The 26,913-nt window shown below is 39.3% G+C and overlaps 1 protein-coding gene across 2 annotated transcripts; it reads left to right on the top strand.

The window, feature by feature from the left end:
• The first annotated feature begins 1,859 nt into the window (after positions 1–1,859).
• Positions 1,860–26,913, top strand: pak4 (p21 protein (Cdc42/Rac)-activated kinase 4). Of its 2 annotated transcripts, none has more exons than XM_058633978.1 (11): positions 1,860–2,019; positions 19,277–19,513; positions 19,739–19,950; positions 20,080–20,287; positions 20,458–20,685; positions 21,132–21,590; positions 21,982–22,115; positions 22,529–22,655; positions 25,303–25,428; positions 25,517–25,651; positions 25,964–26,913. In XM_058633978.1, exons 2-11 carry the CDS (start codon positions 19,313–19,315, stop codon positions 26,117–26,119), a joined length of 1,986 nt encoding a protein of 661 aa, XP_058489961.1. In that variant the 5' UTR covers positions 1,860–2,019; positions 19,277–19,312; the 3' UTR covers positions 26,120–26,913. The 2 variants fall into 2 exon arrangements, with proteins under 2 accessions (XP_058489961.1, XP_058489962.1); XM_058633979.1 differs by lacking the exon at positions 1,860–2,019 and adding an exon at positions 10,574–10,865.

The following is a 26,913-nucleotide window of genomic DNA, read 5'->3' as shown; positions in this document are numbered from 1 at the left end:
GGTGTTAAGCAATAAGAGCAAGGAAGGGCGAATGGCCCCCATGGCATTACCTAATAACACGAGGCATTAACAATTAAAATACACAATAACAATACTATTCTAAATAAAATATCATAAATTACTCTCAGTCAGTGTCAGAACCACCACTACCATTTTTGTCTTCATCTTCAATCAGCTGATCTTCTAATTCTTTTCAGTTTAGGAGCAGGGGGACAACTTAGAGCCATGACCATGTTCCAGGAGCATGGTTTCCTGTTCAAGAGCTTTTAATATCCTTAATCATCTGCTTTCTCCATCGCCCAGAAAACATCTGTGCATCAACAACTGACCAATGTGCGGGTGGTCAGTGGCCACAGAGTAAGGATGTCCTGTAGTGTGGACCAGTGGCTGTTTGAGGTTCAGCCACCTCCTGAAACCTCTGAACACGTTCTCTGTCAGCTCTCCTGAGTTTGTCGGTGACTTGTTTGTGAAAGTTTTAAAGGTGAATTTCCTCTTCAGTCAAGATTCTCCGGGCTGTTCTGACCCAGCAGCTGAGTCCAGAGTCAGGTTGCTGCTTGATGCCATTATTTCTTGTAGACAGTTTTTCCTTCTGAATGTAAGCATCCTTGCAGGTTTGCACCCTTCTCCTGCCCTGTCTATGCCTGGCACAGCAGCAGATGTGTTCATGCCTGCAGGAGCAGAGAGGTGGTATAATTACTTCAGCTCTTCTCACTCACCCAGCCACTTTCTCTTTTCCACTCTCTTCCCCTGCCCGTTTTTCCCTCAATGTGAGAAGTGTTTGAGGTTACAGACCACATGCTCAGTCAAAAGCAGGTCACCACCTGTGTTGATTGATCTAATTCAGAGAGTGACATTCTGCTCTCTGGTTTTATCTCCAGCTCCACGGATGCTCTAACTGACCTGGAGTTTTTCCTCATTTGTCCACAGCCTCACAGGGCCTCTTCTGGATTAATCTTTGTATCTTTCTCTGATGATCCCCTCTGATACACTGTCAAGCCTTTGCTCTTTCACCTCCTCACTGTGCTACCATATATCTGTAATCACTCCCTCCATCTCTGCTCTGTGTTGTGTCATCCTTGACTCTGTGACCTCAGTGTATTTGAAATAAACAGAGACAAACCCATAAAACATTGATTGAATGCTTTAGACACATATAGTTGGAAACCTTTTTTCTTTAACATCAGTTCTCCATGTGTTTTTCCGTCTTTAATGATGATTCATATTTCTATCATACAGCCATCACTCCCAAATAGTCTCCAGTACATAACAAAACTGCAGATGGGGCACAATAGTTTGAGATGTTTCTGTTTTGTCAGCAGTGCCATACTGTCGATTAGCTCTGTGCACAAGGGGGTGTGATGGGTAATCCATTAATCTATGGGACCTAATAACAAATTGATTAGACAGAGGATCCCGAGGCATATACTGACCTTTGGTTCCCCTAAGCCCCCTTTTGCCCACTGCTCTGAAAATTAATTCCGGATGATGGGTCTTTTTTTTTCCTGCAAAAACAGCCTAAATAAATCTCATAATGCAGTAAGCAAAACAATGTTAAAAATAAAATGCTGTCTGTACTTAGTGCAATTGTTGATTTTTGAATGTGGTGTTGTAGGCACATAAATAGCATGGCTGATGCATAACAATTTTTGGTTCAAGCATACTGACTCACACTGAAAATAAATAAATATCTATAAATCCGATCTATGCTTCATATAATGTAAGCAGACGATGTTGTTTCTGTGACATGAATAAGATAGGCTAGTGTATTAGCAAGGTTGTCATTTGTGCATATCAGTCAATTATATCGTTTAATTATATCAGTGCTCGGTTGCCATGGTGCTTGGCTGCAGTTTCCCGGATGTAGTGTAACTCCCGTGCAACATGGCGTCGGGAAAGTGAGACTTCGGCTAATGTCACACAGTTTGCTCAAAGTTGACCCGTTGCAGCGCTTCTAACCCGAGGAAAGTTGTTTTCCACATCGCAGTGGAAGCAACATTGAGTTGTACTTGGAGCTTCGGGGTAAGTAATCTTAATGCCTTTAAACACTGTAGTTCAGGCGTGTGGTCAGCAGGTTGTGGCGCTTGTGTACTCTCCGGTTAGCTGCTAACGGTGGCTAATGTTAGCTGCTTTCAGGTCCAGTTAGACTGGGTTTGATAAGACACAACAGAGAGTGTCTCTTGTGGGACCCGTGTGTGTCTGTGTGTGTGTGTGAGAGAAGAAAACCCACATAGTGACATGAAAAGTCTGTTGTTTTCTATGTGTGGGAAAGTTAGAAGGTGGTAGTGATGAGTCACTTGTGAAAGTTGTTGAACAGTTAAAAAGCTCAGGTCACACTGACCAAGTTCATTTTACGCTCGCTGATCGATTTAATGGTAAATCCAAAATATACCTGGTTAATGTTAACATTAGTTGTGCTTTTCTGTGTGACAGTTTTCATGAAACTACGCGAACAATATCTTGTTGGTATTTCTCTTTGAGTGCTATCGTATTGCGCCTTTACCGGAAAGTGTAACCGGTTCTTGTGAATCTCAAACATCCTGGATTTTCATTTTCACCCATGACAGAGGAACGGGGTTGTGTGTCTCAGCCTTGTGCTTTCTGGGCAGACTGGCAGTATTTTAAAGTTGCTGTTTCTGGTCCCTGACCCCACTTAAACATTGAACATAATTTCCCCTTATCCTCTGATCGTTAAGATTTACGTGTCTTTTTTCCGTCCTTCCTCTGTTATATCGTATAGTGTATGTGCAGTGAGTACACAACTGATTATTTGGTTAGTCGATATTTTGCCAACTTTTGATAACCACAGATGCAGACAATTTTAATAATCTGCCGAATTATTACTACATTATTATTTATCTATATTTACATATTTTATGAATCCAAATCCACTAAAGTTAAAAAAAATAATAATAATAATCAAAAAATTTCAATTACCAGTTCAGGGCTTGGTCCTAATAGGCCTGAAATAGATTAATGTCGATCATTTTCAAGATTAATCGAGTAAACGGTTGGTCCATAGAATGTCGAGCAGTGTTTCTCAAACCTGTAAACTATAATGTTCTCAAATGTCTTGTTTTGTCCACAAACCAAACATTATTCAGTTCTAGTGATTTCTTTGTTATATGGAGCAAAGAAACCAGAAAATATTAACGTTTAAGAAGCTGAAAATCAGTCTGTGTGTGTATATATATATATATATATATATATATATATATATATACACATACATATGTGTATATATGTATACTGTATATATGTATGTATGTGTGTGTGTGTATATATATATATATATATATATATATACATACATACATACATACAGTATACACATACCAGTGCAAGAGTATATATACAGTATATATAACTTAGACACTCAAAAAACACTCAAACTGATTAATCGACTATCAAAATAGTTGAAAGTTGATTAATTGTCAAACTGTTTCAGCCCTACATGTATCTTTACTTTAGTTCATATACATTCTGTGTGTCATTTGTTATTATACTTCATACTTTTGTCATATGGAAGAAAGAAAGACAATCAGAAGTAAATATCAGGATATAAAACTAAAATCAGCATCATATGTCATTCACTGGCTGCCTTGATTTCAGCATTGGCATAGACCATAGAAAAAACCACATTGACATCTGGTACAAATAAATGAACAAAAATGTACTCTGAGTAAAAGTACTGCATTTGTTACAGCCCACCATTATGTATGTGTGTGTTACTTTTAAGGCTTTAATATTTAAAATAAAGAGTTTGCGAGAAACTTACTTAGTCAGCACTGTTGTGTGAATAGTGCTGGGCAAACTACACATTCCTGAGATGCCAGAGCCGAAAGGAGGGGGTCCCTCTTCTTCCTCATATACACACTGTAACCCGGCACTCCTATCAATGTACAAACCAAGGCTACATAATGCTCTGCAAGATATTCAGAAAACATAACTGTATGAGGAAGTAACACTATGTGTTGGTGTGAGAAACAATCGAGAGCACAGCCCAACAGTTGCTGATCAGCATCTGCAGCTTTCAGCCCTGAAAAGATGTTGTGATCTAAGGGTGATATGAGGAACAAGGCCCCTCATTGGTGAAATTCTTATTTTAGTTGAGGTTCAAATGTGACTATGTGCCAACAGAAGGCAATAACATTTTTTACTTACTTAATTAGGTATTAGTACTTCATTAGTTCCACCTGGTTCTGTGTTAGTTCCACAAATTGGAAATTTTCCAAAAAAATATACAGATATTTCAAATATATAATAAAACCAATTTAAATGGCTCAACACTTAATTTTGACATCATGAGGTTCCCGGGGCTCTTTATCTCCTATAATCTCCTAATCTCTATCTGATTGTTGAAAAGTAGCTGCTGGCCTTGAACCCATGAACTCTTGTTTGTTAACCAACTAAATCCTACACCTTTTTGCACTTTTGCACTCCAATGAGCAAGTATAGTTGGGATTTTTGAATCCAGATGAGCTTGCTTAAAAGACAAGATTCCTTTTGCCAGTAGTTCTTCACTTAACTCAAAATATTGAACGTTGTCCCAAGTTATAAAAAGTAAAAACTGGAAGATGAATGAATGCCTCACATTGCACTGGAAGGATTGCCTAATACTGCATAGCTAAAATGTAGATGTAGAGAAGTAGGTGAAGAAGAAATTGTGTGTTCAATTGGGTCTTGTATTACCACTAATACCAATCGCAGCTGAGCATTGACCTGGGAGTAAATGCAGATTAAACACATTCCCACTGGTTAAAAACCTGTTGAAACCCAGGATTTAACAGTGGGAACGGGGTATAAGCCACATCTAACCCAAACCCTTTCTTCAATATTGTGAGTAATAGACAAAAGTGTTTTTGGGGGTATGTCTCGTACTTTGTGAATTATAAATGCTTTAATTGGTAAATTAACATGAGGCTACATATGCTGTGTGTTAAACAACTTCTCTCCAAGGGCATGTGATGTTTTGCAATAAAGTATGCTTCAAGCAATATTCTTGTTTTTCTCTCATTCAGACAGGAGGCTTCAATTAGCTTGCTGCACCCTTCCCTGCTCTAGTAACAGTAGTAACAGTGAGTAGATATGTGGTACCCTGGAGGCTAGAATAGAGCTGAATGAAGAAGGCTTTCTCCTGTAAACAGTTCAGTTGGTTGTCAAAAAAGACTGTGGTTCAGATGACAAAAATATATATCAGGTGTAATAAAAAAATAATAATTAGACAACCCTTCCCTGATGATTTTAGAGGGTTTAATTTCACAGTTTCAAAAGCTGGTCTGTGTACTATTTTCTGGTGGCCACAATGATTAATATTGTAGCTAAAATCTGATGAGGAAATGACCATGTTAGAGAAGCCATATTCAGGAAGCACACTCTTTAGCATGAAGGTACTCACCAAAGCAGATGTGGTGGTTTTAACACATTTTGGTAACTAGCATTTAAGAGAGCTGTTAATCATGTATGGAAGTAAAGACAAGAAGGTGGAGACTGTAGATAACTGTTGACAGACGTGTCCAGCAGGGGGCAGAGCTGGAGGGATGTTATCATAAGTTTGATGTGAGATGACCTTAGGGTCAACCAGAGAGGGAGTGCGATAGACAAACACAGCTGCTATTGAAACTGCTTTTCAGTCACAGCTTTAGAATACATATATATATATATTCTTTTCTTTTTTTTAACTCACACCAACAACTAGTTTGTACTTTTCCACTTTTTGTCCTTCTTTGTTTCATTTTAAACTGTAGGTAATGAGTAAAGATAGAAACATTAAGTATGTTATTTCTTGGTATCAGATTTCACTGGTATTGGTTCAAAAAGAAAGGGATAGATTTTGTGGTCATGTTCATGATACAGAGAGAGAGAGACACAGAGACAGAAAGAGCAAGCAAGCATAAACGAGCAAAGATGAAAGTGGACTTGTTTAGTTTGCAGGTAGGTGTGGGTCCTTTTGGACAATCCAGAGAGAGTGAAGGGTGGAGGCTGGGTGTTGAGCCAAAACTATGCTGGATTCTGCTAAAAACACAGCCCAATAAGAGCTCTGCATAGAGAAAACAGTTGAAGAGCAATAAAAGTAAAAACTCACCTCAGTTCAGGACAAAACATTTTGCCCAATAGAGCTATAAGAATTTAATGAATGGTCTTTTCTTTCATTCTCTGTTTCTTGTGTTCTTATGTTCAGTTTTTGTCTGTTTATTTACTTGATTTCTTTATTTTTCTTTGAAAAACTATTCAGTATATATCAAACATATACAGTTACATTTTTATAGGTTTTGATGTTGACATTGAATTCAACTCCTTCCAAAAACAAGCTAACAAAACCCCCTGAAAAGTACCTGGAGACAGAGGATCAAGCTTAGTTGACTGGAAATGGATTAAATAAGCCCTGGGTTGGAGAGCGAGAGAGAGAAATGAAAACACTGAGGATCATATCGGACTATACATGATGATTCTTCCCTGTTATGGGTTTATTGCCGTAGAGAAGCAAAATCCTCTCAGGAATGACTGTGGTGGCCAACATCAACACAACCCTCTAGGTGCCTAGGCAAGAACACTGTATGAATTAAAAAAATTATAATATCTGACCTACTTTATAGACTTAAGTTCAACAGCCAATGGAGGTGTAGTGTAGATATTTAGCCAGTTACCATTCAGTGTAGTCCTTTTATTTGAAGTAAATAAATCAGTGTGCAAAACATCAGCAGAAACTCAAATATATAACTTGTATTTTTCTATAGACCGTATAATAATAAAAGTCGACTTCCAGGTTTGTCCTGAAGCTGAACATATATTAAATAGCCACTAAGTTTTACTGTCATAGCTGATTAATGTTTTGACATAAAAGATAAATCACAACATCAATCATCACATAATGAAAGTTCATATTAGTTTTCACTGCTGGTAATAGATTTACCCACTAGTGGAATCTAGTGTAATTGTGCTGTGGCAACTGCTTCCCTCTGTGTGTCTTTCTTTGGACCCTGGAACAGTGAGGAGTTTTATTCTTGTGTTTACATGTTTGAATTTCAGCTGAAAAAATATCAAGCTCGGGCCTGCAACTCCACAGGGATATGGAGGTTCCACACACACAAGCACACACACACAAAAACAGGATCGGGCAGTGATTTTTCTTAAGATATTGCATTGACTTCCATTCATTTGGACAGCCTAAACATAGTGCTATTACTTACCTTAGCCATAAACAGTAAATGCCCAACTCTAACCTTAACCTAACCACATTTTGGCACACATTAGTACCACTGGACATGTCAAGGTCAGTGTTTATATCTGAATAGGTCCTAAAGGGGTAGTAAACCTGCACAAGTGCACCCAAAACAAAGGGTAAAATGCTTTTTGTTTGTTTGCTTTCTCTCATAAGATTCTGGATGATGCATGCTGGTCTTTTGTTACTGTATTGTCTGCCTGTCAGTAGATAAAAGACATATTAAATTATATAAAATGTAATTATACATATATTTTTGGCATGACAATATGTGAATGATCAATACTTGTCACGTAGTTGCTGGAACTGTGATTACTGATCACTTTCCTCAACAATGTTTTCACAGCCTATGTGCTATTTAGCTATTTAGCACCAGAACACAATTTCTTACCTCCACCGTGTCTGTGGTTTGAATATCATCACAGTCACGCTATTTTTGGCAGAACATCTTGCACACAGTTATTCTCAGACCACATGGTCAAGTGATGACTGGCCGCACTAATGACAGGGAAGATTGATGTAAAGTTTGCCTTCTTCACAACAACATTATCTAATTTTCTCTGTTTTTGCCATACTTCAGGTGGTGCTACAGCTGATGAATGTGTTTGATCTTTAACATGAACATTGCACAATAGTATGTGTAAAGTAAATAGCTGAGAACATTGTTACCTGTCACCTGACTGTCAACTGGAATCGAAGTTAGACCTCAGACATGCACTGAACACCAGAGATTGTCTGGAGAGGCTGTAACAGTCACTTAGTAGCATTGTCCCTTCTCCTGCAAATTCTAGAGAATATGTGGAAACACTTCTTCAGACATTATCTGGAGTTCATGTCCGGAAATGGGAATCAGAATCAGAATACTTTTATTATCCCGAAGGAAATTGTTTTGTTACAGTTGCTCCATATCAGACTCAGTAAGTACCAGAAAGAGCACACAAGTTAAAAATTAAAAAAGAAATTAAGCTTAAAATTAAATAAAGAAAAATAGCATGTACATTGGATGTAACATTTTGCTGACACTTTATGACACTGAAACTACTTAGTGGTCAGTGAATTGTTGTTCCATCCGTTGCATGTAACACAACATGGAAAAACTTTGAGGCATCAGTACTGTGCATGTAGGAAATAATCAGTGTCTTGAAAGATTTAATCTGCCAGTCAGGTACTTGTATGCAAATATGCATATCTACTATTGTCTTTATTATGTTGTAGTGAATTATTATGTTTAATAATAAGAAATAAGAAAATCAGACTTGTATTCTGGATTCTTTGGTTTTTCTTTTTAAGAAGTTGTGTTATTTCTCATAGAGTACAGTAAATATTTAGTTATCCATTACTTTGTATCCTCCACCAGTCTGTCTGTAAATAATTTTTAGTATTTTTGTGAGGAGAGTAATACCATCACACTTGAACTTGTTGGCAGCTCATGCACCTGTTCCTGTGAACTTGACAAAAATGTTTCCGTCCTAGACTGTATCAGTGGAGGGGAAACTAGGTTCTGTGTAGTGTGTGTGAGAGAGCTGAAATATGTCTAAGCTAGCCTGTGTGTTCTATGTAGCGCTCTCTCTCTCTCTGCTGCCTTTATCGTTGACCTTTCCACATTCCACAACCTGCATCTGGAAGTCAACCCTTATTGGCTGCCACACTGAGAGCTTTGTTTGAACTCAGCCTTGGGATTGGCAGGTTTGTGTGTTTCTGGCTCTGATATGTTGAGTGGATCTGTTGCTGCTGTATTTTTACTCTTCAAAGAATGTTAACAAGCTTTCCCTTGTTGAAGCGTATACTCTCTCTGGTAGTGTATATGATAATAATAATAATAATAATAATAATAATAATAATATAATAATTAAATAATATAGACATATTTCACAGCAGTATTAAGTTGACTTTGATGTAAGAATGTTATTATAAACAGATCTGATATGCTTAAATGTTTTTCTGATGAATGTGAACGTAAATGAAGACTCAGCAACAGGTTTATTCATTCAGACACTGATTCCTTTACAGATCAGTGACATTACTTCAATAAGTTGTGTTGTTCAGTTTCCTTTCCCTGGTTTAATTTGACATGTGATAAAGAGCTGTTTACATCAGCAACATTCCCAGCAACCAGACAGGAACAAAGTCAAAAATAAATAATTCTCCAGTGTGATTAAAACAAAACTCCTCGATCATAGTTGTCTAAAATTATTTTGTGATGATGATGATGTATTTTGCAATGGCCTTGACTTGCTAACTTTGTGACTTTGGTGATGAATCTGTTTATGTGAGCTGGCAGACATGACATTTCACAATATCAGATCAGATTGTTACAATTAGACATAATTTGAGTCATACTGTTATTAGACGGAAGCAAACAACACCTTGAGAGTTAAATTGCTTGAGATGCCAACTTAATAAATAGTGTATCAGTATGATATTCATTTATTTTTTGATTGTACACTATAATTAGCAATGTATTTTAGCAAAGTATGACAATGTTCTGAATATGCCCCTGACAGAAATAAAAAATCATACATATTTACACAGATTTTACAGAATATAATCCATCACTATCGCTACAAAAAACCAAAAACAGATTACAGATATTTCAGAAAAGGTGAAATTTCAGAAATAAAAGGCACATCTGGAATCAGTATGTTTCCATGCAGTAACAACTAAACTGTTCAATTGGACTTCTATTTGTGAGCACCCATTGACTTGGTTATGTATTATGAAAGTCCAGTTCTAGCGCAATAATTCTGTTTTGTCTAATGTCATGTAAACGTACTGAGTGTTTCTCTGGTTTGGCACAAAATATGCTCCATGTTATCAGCCCCAAACACTGGCAAAAAAAACCCTTGGTGGTTAATAATGCTGTGAAACCACTGGGATATCGCACACTTCTGCCCAGGTCACTCAGTTCTCCACTGTCAATACACAGCCCTATCTTGCAAGGCTAACAAATATTATTACAAATACTGAATCTTTATTTGTAACCACATCACCATTGGAATATTATCTTCCTTAAACCATTACCTACATCTCAGGAAAATATCTACTTTACTTTTTGAGTTTTGCTGTTCAAAAGCAGACAAACATGAGCTCTTTGGTGGAGGAAATAATTTAAGTAGCCAGAGCCACATCACCTGCCAGGTAACAAGACACACCTGTGAAGACAGGTTCGTAGTGTGTAAAATACATCGGGAGAGTGTAGAAACGTTGCTTATAACTGTATACATACATACATTTTAATGGGACATGCGGTTAACAGACCCTTGGTCACCCCCCTGTCTCTCTCACACGCTATCTCCCTCACTTGCTCTCTCTGGATGACGTCATGATACTGGGCCGCTCTTTTGCTGAAACCATAGGAATGCGACACACTTTGTATAATGCTCAAAGCTGTGCTGTGCCGCGTTGTCTGTATGTGTATGTACCCCTGCAACCTCCGTTAACGCCGAATTGCCGAAATCTCCGTTGTCGTTTCGTGTTTTTATGGGGAAATAACGACGCTTCTGACGCGTGAACTAAGTTTTCATATCCTCACGGAAACAGCGCCGGCGGTGCAGTCTGTCTTTTTCCTCCTTCGTCCTCCGCTGCGCTTCCCAACATGAGATCAGGTGGATAGTGTGTGAATATGTCGCTGTACCTGGAACTAAAAGTGAGTATTCACCGACAAATTTCACCCTCGCTTCTATCACTATGTTGTATTTGAACCCCGGGTTTGGTCGTATAGCTAACAAGTTAAAAGTTTAAACTTCTGCTGCGTCCGTGCTGCGTTTGCGGGTTGAGAGAGAGATCATCTGGGCCACCAAAAACAACACGTTGTTGTTGTTGAAAACTCCCTGTTCGGATCAAGTGTAAGTCAGGAAAAAAAAAACATAATAACGTTATTGTTTGCCTGGTGTGATTTGTGCAGCGAACCGAACGAGGGATATTTGTTTGACGCAGACAGGCAGCCTTGTTGAAACGCTGAGAACTGACTGACGGTGAATTCTCCTCCTCCCTCCTCTTCTTCACCATCAAACCTCTCACTGACCCACTGCTGTCAGACAGCTGCTGGACTCAGCTGTCCAGGTCATGTGTCTTTCTGTGCACAAATGTTGGTGACACATGGACACAATGTGCTGAACAGATTCTGGAAGTGATTTGTTTTTATGCAGTGATGTTGTGTTTTGAACGCAGTAGGAAGTTGGACATTGATGTGAAGCGAGTTAGTTTCCTTCGTTTCATTTTATTGTGTTATAGCTGTGTAACATGACATCGTACTCTACTCTGAGATTATCACTGGTCGATAATTTGCCTCCAAATTTGAGGGTATTCAATTTAATCTCTGGTGTCATTGTAGACTGTACTGCTGACTTAGTTCTTTGTCTGACTGATTTATTTTGAAAGTTGTTTTTACATCCATTAATTAAAACTGGTGAAACACACATTGAGTAAAGTCTATCGAATTGTTAATCTCCTCACTCTGTTTTTTCTTGTAACTATCAGGCTGGTGTCTAATTTCAAAGTGAATTAAGCTTTAACTTATAATAAATTCAGTAAAGCTGGAATAAAAAAAACTTTAACATTAACTTGTCATTGTGACATTAAAACTGAGTCATCTTTTAGCTCAAAGAAAATGCACTATTCTGTAACCAAAGCAATTAATACAATAGGTTTCACCCATTATCGTGTTTTTCAGACGGGAGAGCTTATTACAACACAACATGACTCCCAGTGTCGGCTGGTGATTGAAAAATGTTAGGGGGCGTAAAAGAAAAAAAGCACTACACGAATCAAAAGAAAAAAACAGCTGACTGAAGTGTTGGGTGATCGATTAAAGATCAGACATGATGATCACTGTTCGGAGGTGTGAGAGGGAGGTAGAGAGAGACATGAAGAGAAAGAGAGAGACACACATGGAAAATAATGTGTCCATGCTGGTGCGTCTTTACCACCCTCACCAAGCAATAATACACAAGGGACAACAAAAGCTGTCTGACTCTTTAAAATGTAATTTTATTAATATATATAATATTTCATTAATATCTTAATATAACTTGTTGATACCTCAAGTTTATCAGATGAGGGATCTGCTTCAGTAAATCTCTTGAGTCTCTATAAGTTAAAGTCATGGATATTACCCAGTAGAGTACAGGGAGACAGTTTCAGTTGTAATCAGGGCTGGTCCTTAGTTGTTATTGTCTTTTTAGAACTGAGCTTATGTATGCAGAGAGTTATTTACAATAATGTCTTCCAAATGTTAACATATAGACTATGACATTTGTAATCCTAACTTGTGGTTATCATATAAGAGATAAATCCATTGAAAGTGTATTGTTTACATCAGTCATTTAAGAGGCTGGGTGAGGATGGTGGCATATTTTCTTCCTTGGTCACCTTGCAGATTTTCTGTAGTCTTTTACTTAAGATTTGTGTGTACATGTATGAAATATCATGCATCATATTAAGTCGTGAAATTGTAATTAATTTGTCAAGCATATACAATACATATACTCATGGCAATGGCTGTTTCAGCTGTTCAACATTGTACTAGGTATAAAATAAATTATCTGAAATTAGCAGAAATGTTATCTTATGCACAAATGTGCTCTTTATATTGTGAATCGCGTTGCTGTAGTATGTCGTCTTTCAAAGGTATGTCTACAGATCAAATTATAAAAAGAGAAACCCTGGATTACACAAAGTATCGCAGCTGTAGTGCAGTCCTCTGTGTTGACAAGCTGGTGTGCAACGCAGAACTATGTTTAACCAGTAGCATAAGATATCATTGTAATATAGTACATTATTCTTTAGTTAGATTTCAGATTTCACAATGCAAACATCAGCTATCACCTTGTCAGCTATCGTGAGACCATAAGGGTGTTAATATGCTGGTTGTAATACTTGTGTTCCCATGACATGCAACTTCATTGACCAGTTCATAGCCAGCCAAGCAGTTCTGTATCTTAACTGCCTCATCAACTGTAATAGTAGACAGATGTAAGAAGAAGGAACACTACATGAAGCATGGTTGCTGAAGCTGCCACACATGCAGTGTGAACTGGCTGATGCTCGCTTTAGCAGACAGGAGCCCCAAGGTCGCGCAGTGTACGGTATGTTTGCACAGCACTTAATGAATCAGGGAAACATTGGGAAGTGTTGTCCTTTGTGTTTGTGTGTTGCAGTAGTGTGAGAACAAGCCATTAACTGTCACTACTGAGTCAGCACCACCAACCTAATGCAAGAGCACCACAAAAACAATGACAAACTGAATACTGTGACCTAATCTATCTTGCTTTTTAAATCTACGTGTCTGTGTTTTGTCTTGCTGATGAGCTAATATTGGTGTATATGTTTTTAAAAAAAAAATACCCAATTATAATCTAACTTTGTGTGCTCCACCAGCTGCTTTGTCAGGTTACCAGTCATTGTTTAGAGGCTATTTATTGTCACATTTCCGGATGTTTTTGGCTGTAACATTTTGAAATGTCACTCTTATAGTTGCATAAAAAAGGGAGTTTGGTTTAATTAGCAACACTTAGCCTTGGAATTATAATTATTATAACTGTTATAATTATAATTGATTAAATGTGTTCAGAGGTTAAGAATCAGTTCAGGATGTATTCTGTTATGAGTATTCTGAACTTGTTATACAGGTAGTAGCATAATCAGTGTTTTGTGTGGAAGGGATATCTCAACATAAAGAGCTAGACTGGCTGATTTAAGTTCTCAGTCATACTATTTCATTACACAATCTGTTAAGTTATTTGATTAGGTTTATTTGCCTTTTGACAAGTCAGGTTAAAGCATCATCAGTGGTTAAAATCATTTTTGAAATCAATAATGGTTTATTTTGACTTTTGAAGTGTGTTGACATTGCTCCTGTCAAACCCTGGAAGTTATGGGAGGTATGTCTCAGTGGAGCTGCAGACATAAAATCATTAGAGTGGATGTAGGAAATTTGTGCACACTCTTTGTCTTAGCTGATTTCTTTCAGACTCAAAATGCATTTAATAAATCCATGGTCCTTGTAAGGGATCTGGCTTCTATTCAGAACAGATTCATATCTAAATGCACCATTACAGTTGAAGCATTCTGTTGTGGCTGATGGTATCTTTCTAAGTGTGGACCACCCATGTACAATACTTGAATCAGACCAGAGGACAGCAGTTTCATCCAGAGCTCATCAGCTTGGCTCTGGCACCCTGACTGGACAGGCTTTCTCACTGTTTAGCCAGGCATACATGAGCCACAGTGGAGCAATACCACGAGAGCGGGTGGGGGGACTTTGGAAGAGAGAGGGGGAAAATGGGAGAAGGGTGGGGGACTCTTAAAATTGGAAGGAGTGCAGAGAAAGGGCGAGATTGAGGGAAAAGGTGGGGTTAGAAGGACATTGGAGAAGACTTGGGCGGGGGAGAGAAGATGATGAGAGAGTGATGGATTTTGAGTGGGAGGGAGGGAAAAACACAAGGAAACTATAACTGATAATTTTTGCAAGAGAGCATAAACATTGTTTGAGTGGGTGGCAGGGTGCAGCAGTAAACTTCTGTTCAGCTCTCTATAAGATTTTAATGCCTGCAGTAATTTCCCATGCACTGTGTTAATTGATAGGACAGTGACTCTTAACTCTGGCTCAGTGGGTACAATCGTTAATCGTTGAGCTTTCTGTGTGGACAATTGAGACTGTGTGAGACAACAACGACATTTAAATGGCTTAATGTTTACTTTCATTCTTTTAAAAAAGTGGATGGTCCTTAGTACATTATGCTACTTCTCTGTAATCAAACTCTTTACCAAATACATGGTTTGTTTGTATGTAGCCTGAGCTGTTGGTCTTTTCATTTTGTCCACATGTTTCTATTTAAATCACCTCACCATTTCATAGATGCATTAAATTTAACAAATATTCTAGTATTCATGAAGAGCAGACATCTGTTGCTTCTGTTCACCTGTCCGGGTCAGGGAGGACTGTCCATCTGTTGGAGCCGCCAATCACTTAACTTTTGTGTGTTCCTGGACCCACCTGTTCTACTACTCTCTTCATAGTTGCTGTGGTATGGGAAAAATCATCCACTGTATTTACTGTTTATAGATTAAAACATTTGATAATATGGCTGCCACAAAGTGAATGGAGTTTTCCCTCAAAATAATCTGTTTTCGGTTTTTCACTTGGCCTTCCTCACATATGAAGTTTATTCTTTCTTGGCTCTGTGTGAGTGGCAGTAAAATTTTGTTTTTCACCCACACCCTTTTCACCCGAAGCTCCAAATACACTATCTTTTGCTGCAGAACAAATCTTAGCTTTTGAAAACCATGATACTACTCTGAGATTTGGAGCCAGGCTGCTGTCTGCAAATATAAGACTCTCACTGTCATTCATCCCCACATGACAATTTTTCATACTGATTTATAGTTAAAGCTCCTTGTGCGTTCAATGAGATATTATGACTTACACCATTGACTTACAGCCCACATTGTTCCTATCTTGCCAGTAGTGTATCTAATCAGAGGGTGCAACACATATTGGTTTGTTATTGTCCTCTGTAGGTAATTTGATTTCTCCAGCCACCTCTTCCAGACTTCATTAATTTTGTCCTTCCTTAAGGCAGTAGTTACAATCTGTGTTCCAGAGTTTCGATATATTGATTGATTATATCGCTGTCTCAGTTGAACACTAATGATGGGCCTGTACAGTGATTTATGTGCCTGTCTCTTGTTGTCACCAGACCCATTATGAGTGGAATGAGGCATTTATCACTTGTGCAGTAACTCGCTGTTATGAGAAAGTGTTACTAATGTAAACAAAACCCAGAGCTGATTGCTAGGGTGAGAACCATGTTTATTCAGAGAAATTACAATGAAAATGTATCTCAATGTGGATTAGGGCTGCAACTAACTAGTATTTTAATAATCCATTAATCTGTCCATTATTTAATATTAGTTGTTTGGTCCTTAAAATGTCTTGTGTTTCAATTAATAACAGACTTGATAACAGCCCTAATGTGGATCTAGCTACACAACACTGATGACTATAAAGTAGGACATTTATTCACTTGTCCACTTTGATGATACAGATTGTGTTACATCAATAGATGAACATTGGATTTGATATATGAAAGATGTTTATGTAAAGGATGTAGGAATAAGAATATAATGTGGTTGTATTTCTTTTTTTATTGACTAATAGTTGGCAATGTACAGTATGTGCTGTATACTGTGTTCTCATTATTTAACCCCAAGTCTAATGGAGATGATTCACCAGTAACCATCCATAAACCGCCCATAGTGCAGGTGTATTCCTGCTGATACTTGTGCATCCACAAGGACAGAAATCTAATATGGAGGCCCCATGTCGAAGCTATCCATGCCAAGGTGCAACCGAGGCTCCATTTCCGGTGAAGGCTAAAAATCTTTGCCATTGCCCAGGAAGTGTAGCCACTCTCCTATCGTGCTGTATTGGAAAGCCACCTGCACAACTTGTAATTTATAAGCTAGAAACTAAGATAACAATCCTGGTACACAATGCTTAAGGATATGCACTTTTCTTACATTTCAACCAATCTGAGTTTGAGATTTGTATTTTTCCTCTGCAACTACAAATATGCATGACTGCATAAGTCCAAAAATACTGAAGGTGGAGTTGGTATGCAAGATGCTATTGAACATTGTATGCCTTGCATCATCTTACTGATTTTGACCTTTCTAATAGGAAAGTGCCCTTTTAAATACAATATACTTCAAACTGAGTTTTGGACTGTATGCTTGTATTTATTCTGTTTGTTTGCTTCTTGTTTTGGCTGAATGAGTTATTGTTTGATCTTGGAGACTGATTAGATATTTGATTTCTGATATTTACAACAAAGCTTACTGTTGTGCCAAAGCAAAAATTAGGATAAAACTAAGATTTTCCAAACGTAGATTGGCTGATTTGAATTTGGTCTTTTTTTTTTTTTTTCGTTTGTCTTTCTGCTAAATGATAAATCCCCTTTTTGGCAAAAATTATACTGTTTGAATTAGAGTGTTGCGTTTAATTTCTATGGTGCTGTTAAAGCTGTGTTCTTGGCAGTGAACCTCACTTTGCTCAGTGTTCCTGGGTGTGTCCTGTTAGACTTGAAATACTCCTGCTGTGAAAAAGTTAAATCCCACAGAGACTGTCAGCTTGGCAGTATGAATAATGTTCTGTAACTCATGACCCACCTAGATCGCCCTCTCACTCCACTCACCTAGCCTCACACCATGTGCTAGTCCCCCTCTGATCCATCCCCACATATTTTGCATGACCTTGTTTTTAGCTTCCCCTTGTTTTTTGTTCTGTTTTTTTCATCAGTAAATGGTCTGAGTGGGAGTGGGACTTTGTGGTAGAAAATAAGAAGCAAAGACTGAAGCTGAATTTACCATGTCAGCTGCCCCCCACCCTTCAGCTGTCCAGCAGGGCCCTCTTTGACTCCTGGGAGTGTCTCTTTTGATATCCACTGACAAAGCAGCAGAGTTGAAAGGAAGACCAGTGGTTTTCGTGAAATGCTGAACTTGTGCAGCCTGCAGTAATTGCCAATAATGTTGATGATGGCTGTGCTCCATTCAAGTGTGATCTGAGGAAGTCTGAGCCTTCATTACATTTTCTTTTAAATTTCCAGTGCATGCAAGATGGTATTATGAACATTAGAAGACTGGTATGATTTAAGGAAGTATATTTACTTAGTTGCACACAGTAGTTTTCCTCGACCTATTTAATTGCTTGTTTAAAGAGGCCATAGCCCGGAAGTGCCAATTAACGCTGTGTTTGGGTGTGTATCTGCGTCATTACCTCGTCTATGAAGCCCTAAAATCCATAACAATCAGTTCAGCCACTGCTGAGAGCGCAGGGTTTTATGGTTTTCCTGAGCTCTACAAAGCGGCAAGGCACTTCTGTTGACTAATTACGTCAATGGCGAATCTCACCACTCCTGTAAACTGCAGCGCCTCCTAGTCCGGGGCACTAGAATCCGGGGACATACTTTCAACCAAAGAAGAAGAAGAACTACTCTTGTTGTAGCTGCTGAGCATATCGGTTGAGAACATGTCCAAAAAAGGTTCAGCGACAATAAACAATACCAGACTCTCCACAAGCTCCCCACCAATGAGCAAAGAAAAGCTCAGTGGATATCTTTCATATTTGATGGAAATATCCCTGCTACATTTCTCAAATACCTCCATGTATGCGGCAACCACTTCACGGAGGATTGTTACACAAACTTTGGGCAATATAAAGCAGGACACAGCACCAAACTTCACATAAAGGAAGGAGCAGTGCCAACAATACGTATATTACAATATTTACAAACCATAAAACTGTCTTTGTGTGCTTGTTCTGTCGTTTAGCATTAACGATAGTTGGCTACAGGCTAAGCTACACACGTTCACTCGTATTTCATTTGCATGTATGTGTGTTTATCATCTTGGTAACCACAACATTATCCAAGCTACAGGTGTCCCGCAGCAGTATTTGCGATGGAGGTGGTTCACTTGTCACAGTGTCTTCTGACTCGGGGTCAGACTCCGGCTCAAATGCGTAAGCGATTACGGCGAGGGGTCGTGACGATCGCATTACTCAATGTTTTGATAATTGCTAGCGGTGCATCCGCCTTTCCAGAGGGGGAGCTGCGGGTCTGAGAGCTGACGTGCCAATTACGTCACTTCCAGGTAACTGGCCAATCACAAGACAGTGGGAAAGCTCTCGTGTGCTGGCCAATCACAAGACAGTCCATGTTCTGCGGGTGTGGTTTTGGTCTGAAACAGCACGGCTGACGAGAACGTCAGTGATGAGACATTTACATCGGCTCGTTTGCAGCGACTAGGAGGTTTTTGACTATAAAAACAACTTCATGTTTGTAAATACATCTCCATATCTCACATATAAGTGAGATAGGACCATGCTATGGCCTCTTTAGTAAGTAAAAACAGCAGCAGCTGACTGAAGTTGCCCATTAAGCCTTTATGCATGCATGTGTGGTATGCTTTACATACTGTCTGCCCATAGGCATATTTACATTTGCATTTTTTTATTTTAGCAATAATCCTCATCTCTTTCCTTCTACCTTCTTGCAGGTCTCGTGCTAGGCTGCAGCTACCCCAGCCACCACCATGTTTACCAAGAAGAAGAAGTCTCGTATCCAAATCTCAGCTCCATCCAACTTTGAGCATCGTGTACATACAGACTTTGATGAGCATGAGCAAAAATTTGTCGGGTTGCCCCGGCAATGGCAGTCGCTCATCGAAGACACGGCCAAAAGGCCCAAACCCTTTATCGATGTTACCGTCATCACCACTGTCGAGCCACGCAAGGTTGGATGCTTAAAAATTTAATTGCAAACAAATACTTTAACAGCTGCTAGATCAAGCTACATTTTGAATTTTGATTGTCTATAAATTTAAGAAAAACAGTTATGTCAAATTGTTAAGATGTTTTATTTTCTTTCAGAATCCTTAAGCAGATACTAAGCTTTGTCATATCAGGTCCACCCATCCTGTTGTCCACTGTTCCACTCTATTTTTCTCCAAAATCTCCAGGCAATCGTACGAGGCAACAAGATGGCAGTGGATGGCTCTCTGACCTGGCTGTTGGATGAGTTTGACACCATGTCTGTGACTCGCTCCAATTCTCTGCGACGAGGAAGTCCTCCTGTCCAACCCCGCAGGGACTCAAGCTCATCAGGGGGAGGCGGGCAGGAGAATGGAGATCCTCACCACAGATACTACTCACAGCCAGACAGAAAAGACAGGTAAGGAATTAAACTGCTTCTCCAGCCTTAAGTAATCATGTATATATCTGTCTTACGAAACAATACATAAGCACATTTGCTTGCATCACAATTATTTGTAATTATTCCATGAATCACTTTGCCTCTCAGTCACAGATCTAGACTGGAACATCAGAGTGGAGGTGAGTCCCACCAGGGTCATCGAGCAGTCCCTTCTACTCAGAGGAATGAGGGCGTCCATGGTCGGCCACAGCAGCAGCCTCGTGGCCAAGAGCCCAGCAGGGCCCACAGGGATAGACCAGGCTCTGGCCCTCCCCCTCCCCCCCACAGAGACAGAGAGCCACGAGACAGGGACCAGGTCTGAAGATGAAACTTAAAATGTTTTGTTGATGATAATATAATTGCTGTTTATTGTTATGTTTTTGGTTATATACTGCCATTCTACCAAAATTCAAGTGTGTTGGAATTGCTTGTATTGTATTATCAGCTATCCATCTCTCACCAAATTCCGTCTTTTCCCATGAGCAGGTGGTTCGCAGGGATCAACCCAGTGATCAAAGGCCAAAGTCAAGCTACATGACACGGGAAGGCAGCCCACAATCTCCCAGGGACAAGAGGCCTCTCTCTGGGCCCAACATCCGTACCCCAAACATGCCAGTAACAGAGGGGTTAATAAAGACTGCCCAGCAGACCACTCGACCATTCAACACCTACCCAAGGACAGACAGTGATGGTGGCCGCAGCCCTACAGGACAGGTAGGGACAGAAGCAAAAACAGAAACACAAGTGTCTGTTCCCAAGCAGGGCAGGCAGTCCTGTTGGAAGATATTGACTGTGAAAAACAGCAGACAGGTGCAAATTGAGCCACAGGTTGATGGATGGTAGCTGTTACCACCTTGCTCTTTGTTCTCCTGGTCAGAATTAGCTGCTTATGTCCCAGTTCTCTTTTCTGGAAGCTGTTAGTCATGCATACATGATGGTGTCAAGATTCATGCAGTTAAATTCCAGGGATATGAAGACAAAAAAAGAAAAACTATTGTAACTCTTGATACACTTTTTGTTTTTGTTTAGTTTAGTTTAGTTTTAATATTTAGTACATTTTCCATACATATATAATAAATATACCAGACACTTCATCATCATTTTTATTCATTAAGATTTCCTTAACGAAAATTGTTATGTTTCTTCTTTTTTTTTTTCAGCCGGTTCGATACAATGAACCTTCCTCTCAAAATGGTCCTTCAAGTGGTTCAAGCAAAGGTTCTGCTAGCTCCAAACCTCCTATAAGTCATCCACATCCTCATCATACTTCCCACCCAAGCCTGGCCCCTGAGGTCTCTCAGCACCCACACACACCTCATCCGAACGTTCCGGCTCCACGGCCCCCAGTGCCCTCTGGGCCACCTGCTTCCAGTGCACCGTCCCAAGGTCGCTCACCACAGAGGGAGCCCCAAAGGGTTTCCCATGAGCAGTTCAGAGCGGCACTACAGATGGTAGTGGATCCTGGTGACCCAAGGACCTACTTGGACCACTACATTAAGATAGGGGAAGGATCCACAGGGATTGTGTGTATAGCCACAGTGAAGACCACAGGAAAGCTGGTCGCAGTGAAGAAGATGGACCTGAGGAAACAGCAGCGCAGGGAACTCCTCTTCAACGAGGTAACACTACATGATCTAGTTGATGCCATTTGGTAGACTCAGTATTTCAGAAAAATTCTGTGTGATCTCAGGAAAATGCAGTCCAGTACAACTCTATCACTAACTTTGACCTAAAAGTGATCAGTATACACCCCTGTGATTCTTTACAGTTATTCTTCTACATTCTTTAGCTGTTGAAAAATGTTTTAAAAAACATTCACATCTGCATCAAACTGCTCACATTAGCTGCTAATTGTCATTATTATATTTTAAACCTTTGAGCTCATTCATTAATGATCAGACTGCATCAACAATGCAGCTACTCAGTAGTCCCTTCACCAGCTATCTTTTTCACCAGTGTTAAGATTACTCTCTGTGTGTGTCTTTCCATCTGTTTCCGTGCCAACTTCAGGTGGTGATCATGCGGGACTATCATCATGAGAATGTGGTGGAGATGTACAACAGTTACCTGGTGGGAGATGAGCTCTGGGTCGTCATGGAGTTCCTTGAGGGAGGGGCACTCACTGACATTGTAACACACACCAGGTGAGAGAGAGCGAAAGAGAGGAGACAATGTATCAAGAAATATCAAGATGTCCATGTTATTTTATGTATTTTGGCAACTTTGAATCTTTAAGGTACTAATAAACACATTTGTATTATGACTGCCGATTGATCACACTGTTTTGCTAGAAATATTTCTCATGAAATTCCTCACCAACCAAAAGCTTTTTCTCCCATAAGGGGGCAGTGTTACCCCACACGGAGACTCATCACAGTCACTTTTTTTTTTCTTTTTTTAAATTCACAACCACATGTAATTTAATAATGTACATCACTATTTATATGATACATGGACTCATCAAACCTACTATGGTGAACGGAAGTGATTAATGCAGAAACTGATAAACAGTTGTTTGAAATGTTGAAACATTAAACATTACTTCCTCCTTTTTCAGGATGAACGAGGAACAGATTGCCACAGTGTGTTTGTCTGTCCTGAAGGCGTTGTCTGTCCTCCACACACAGGGTGTCATTCATAGAGACATAAAGAGTGACTCAATCCTCCTCACTCATGATGGCCGGGTATGTACCACACTGTCATCGAAGATTAAAGAGGTCTAAGCCATGAAATCTAGCTTTCTTTTAAAATATAAAAACAAACTGACCAGTCAAAGTTAGTGTGGCTAATGCCAGACTGCATCTCAATCTCAAATCAGATTGAGTCTGGAAAGGGTGTAGTCACTTCTCAATTCCAAGAAGCGTAACCAATGGACGTTGATGAAAATGCCTCTGTACTCAGTTGGACAGACCTACAACCAATCAGACCAATGCATCCGGATGACATATGCAGAGTGACGAAAAATGTATTAACTGTAGTTTTACAGGAGTAATGGCAATGGTAATCTGGTAATGGTGTCTAGCAAGCTACACACCCGTGGTAATGTAATTTAGTGTTTATGACACAAATCTAAGGCCTGTAACTAACAGTCGTCATGGACAGTATTGGCCATCATGTTGGCAGTAGGTGTTCCCTCCACCCCTCCTTCCTTTATGGCGATCATTGGACTAGCACCTACCCTCTCTTCTTTCCTCTTTCCTCTGTTCTTGTTGCCCTCATCCTGTGCCCTGGTGCTGATTAACTGGAATGATATGTGGCTCAGTCCAAACCATGTTTGTGCCCCATTTACAGGTTATTTATGAACACCAACACACAGAGAATAGACAGTTGTTAGACCGCAAGGAGGTATTCACTTAACTGTCTAAGTAAATAAGACCACTTCATATTCAGTGCCTAGTTATTATGTAATTAGCAACGTCAGGGCTTTTTGTGTACACATAATTGATCCAGTTTTTCCTCACAGTATGCTCAACTGCCACTGACAAAACTTGACCCACTTTTAGAGAAAAAAAAATTAAAATGTTGACTGGAAAGAGGAACTAAATGCATCTTTGTAAACCACTATTGTCGAGTTTGACAAGCGAGTTTCTGCTTTCTACACAAAATGAAACCAGCATGGTAGCACAGCAACATCAGGGAAATGGAGAACTTAAAGTTGGCATCTGATGTGTCAGTGGTCTGTGCCACTAAAACTGAAGTTTGTATTGTAGTATTCTAGGTATTGGTCCATAAAAACAACCGTCAAACCTAGAAATGATGAGGTTCTCAAATGTCTTGGTTTGTTGACACAACAAGACATTTGAGAAATTAAGAAAATGTTCACATTTAAGAAGCTTAAACAATCGGAAATCTTGTTTTAATCATGAAAAAAGCTTCAAACCGATTAATTGATTAGCAAAATAGTTGTCGATTTATTTAGTCATCAATTAATAATCGATTCATCGTTTCAGCTCTAGTCCAGATGTCATGAGAGAAGACACTGTGATACTTTGCGTTAGATGATTCTGTTGAGTAATTTTTTGTCAGGTCAGTGGAAATCTACCTACCGGATAATCTTCTGGTCCATCTTTTGAGTTTGAAATTAAAATCTTAACTATTCAGTGAATAAATGTGGATGAATTGGTTTGTTTTTACACACTTTTCACACTTTTTTTATTTTTATTCTGCACTTGACCAGTAATGTTGGGTATTTTGTCCCATTGTTTACTTCTAAGTTTTAGTATCTTAAATAATATTTAAGGGCAAATTAATCTGATGTAGGTAGATTTTTTGCTGAGTCTCTCATTTTTACACATTTCACGCCACGATGAGCGATCTTGAAAACCGCAGCGTCTTTGCCGACAGTTCAGCTGTGTTGAAGAACTGTGGTTTCACCCACTGCCTTGGCTTCCAGCAGTATGCATGGCCAAGCAGCTGTGCACAGTAACGTTCCTCGACATTGTTGTTCTGTCTGGCAGAAATAACCTGCAGATGCTGCTGAAAGGGATTTCAATAGAGTTAGTTGAATTAAATTTATTTGTTTGATGTAATGATCTTTATTTTTCTGGATATTGAACATTTCAGTACATCTTCTGTTTGGAGAAATGTGAACCCACCAGGGTTCACATTTACTTTTTCTGTGCCTTTTTTTGGACATAAACTTTCATGTGCACATGATGTTTCTATGTGCATTTTCTTTTTTAATAGTTGCTGTTTTATTTTAGGAAGTTCCCTGTGTTGCTTCCTGTTGTGTGATGTAGTGTTTTGGTGTTGGACCTGAATTTTATTAGTGCTTTGCTCTTTTAGGGGAAACAAACTCAACCAAGTATGAAGTTTTATCATCAGTAAATGGGTGTTTTAGATTAATGCACCTGCATACTGGGTGAGTGTTTTCATCTTTTCAAAGATGCATTCAGATAACTCATCGGTGTTATTATTAACAAATATAATGCTCAGGTTATATCTAGACTGCAGCTTTGTGGTCGTCATCTGCGGCGGGTTTTCTTTTTCTCAGCCATGCGCATCTTTCTCAGAAATGAGGCTTGACGAGGCTTGACCTCAGACTGGACCACTTAGAGTATAACTAGTCTCAAAATCAAAAACTTCTCTACCTCAGTCAGATTAACTACCTTTAACAAGTTTATAATGATATGCACTATAAATTCAATTCAATCAAACAATCAATGTGAAATGTTTCTGTCTGCATTGATGAGCATAAAAAAAATTATAGCATTGTATAAATTCTTCAAATATTATCTGCGACAAATTATCTTGACATTTCCTTTGTTCTCTTCCCTGTGATTTTTCTCTTTCTGCTTGCATCTGTCTCTGTCTCACTATTTCTCACTCCAGATAAAACTGTCAGACTTTGGTTTCTGCGCTCAAGTGTCTAAGGAAGTACAGAGAAGGAAGTCTCTGGTGGGAACGCCATACTGGATGGCACCAGAACTAATATCCAGGTTGCCGTATGGACCAGAGGTAACATTCTTGTGTTTTCCTCCATTTTTTAAATATCTAAACAAGCATCTGTCTTCTGGTTGTTGACTTCACTTAACTGTCCTTCCAGGTGGATATCTGGTCTCTGGGTATAATGGTCATAGAGATGGTGGACGGTGAGCCGCCGTACTTCAATGAGCCACCTCTTAAAGCCATGAAGATGATTCGAGACAACCTGCCTCCCAAACTGAAGAATCTGCATAAGGTACAGAGAACCAAATTAAAAGCACAGTGTTTTTACCTGCTTCTTATTAAACAGGAAGCTTTTGCACATCCTCATATGTAGACTGTGAATTACTGAAATTTATATGACCTCATGTGGCACACATATAAATGTGTTATTCTATTCAACGCCAGCTGCTAAGTTCAGCATTACCTTCTGGTCAATTGTGTGCTGTCATTTCCCTTTCTATTGAGCACTTAAAGTGTTACTTATAACCTTTTTACACAGCAACAGGATAGTATTATGAACAGCTGACTCTGGATGTTTTCGTCCTCTCTTCTCTCCTTCTCCCAGGTCTCTCCTGTGCTCAAAGGCTTCCTGGACAGGATGTTGGTGCGAGACCCAGCTCAGAGGGCCTCAGCCAATGAGCTGCTCAAACACCCCTTCCTGACAAAGGCTGGTCCGCCATCTTGCATCGTTCCTCTGATGAGGCAGAACAGGATGAAATGAGACGTGTGACACTCAGATTTTTCCGGACTGTGCAGGTTCAGATGAAATTGAATAGACCTACACACAGATGAGTGGCCCTCAGAGGTCAGAGGTCATGGATGAGAGATCTGTGAGTGCTCTGAAATATAGAGTTGGTGTGCATGGGTATTTGGTTTTTCTAATATGAATCACTGAACTATTAGGGGTGTATTCCCTGAATAAGAGGCAATAAGAGTGTGTGTGTGTGTGTGTGTGTGAGAAAACATATGATGCCAACACTGTTAATGACAGTGTTCCATGGCCTGTGCGTGCGTGCGTGCTTGTGTGTGAGCTTTCACTGTGGGTTGTGACAGTGGAGAAGCAACAAATTGCCTGTTGAACAATTTCAGTTGATTTCCTGTAGACATTTTGTTTTAGCTGAAAGGCCTGACCTGGAATGACAAAGGGCTGTGGCTGTTTTTATTTTTCCATTTGGACCATACCTGGATTTCAAGTGTGAGGATTGGGTTTTGCACACGAGTTAGACGCTTTTAAGGAACAGAGAGCCTGTTGGCTGCTTTTAGATATAGTCAGATACAACACTTCAATCTCACTATTGGAAAGTCTGTAAGTCGAATTTTCTTCTCGACAAGAACATCACTTACAGACGGATCCCAGATTCTGACACTATCCTTATCACACCCAGAACTTACTACTGAGGAAGGAACTTGTTTGACTCAAAAATGAGCCAGATAAACTTTATTTTGTAGCCAAAAAATGACTAGATTTCTGTTGTAAACAAAAAAAACGTACACTAAAACAAAAGGTAAACACTG

This window comes from Solea solea, chromosome 7 (genome assembly GCF_958295425.1).
Source record: "Solea solea chromosome 7, fSolSol10.1, whole genome shotgun sequence".
NCBI lineage: Eukaryota > Metazoa > Chordata > Actinopteri > Pleuronectiformes > Soleidae > Solea > Solea solea.
This window is presented reverse-complemented; position numbering and strand designations above follow the sequence as displayed.

Excerpts from the sequence above, each read along its gene's own strand:
- pak4 (XM_058633978.1), top strand. The coding sequence starts at position 19,313 with ATGTTTACCAAGAAGAAGAAGTCTCGTATCCAAATCTCAGCTCCATCC. Across the intron at positions 19,514-19,738 it reads CCACTGTCGAGCCACGCAAG|GCAATCGTACGAGGCAACAA; the intron begins GTTGGATGCTTA and ends CAAAATCTCCAG. Across the intron at positions 25,429-25,516 it reads GGTTGCCGTATGGACCAGAG|GTGGATATCTGGTCTCTGGG; the intron begins GTAACATTCTTG and ends CTGTCCTTCCAG.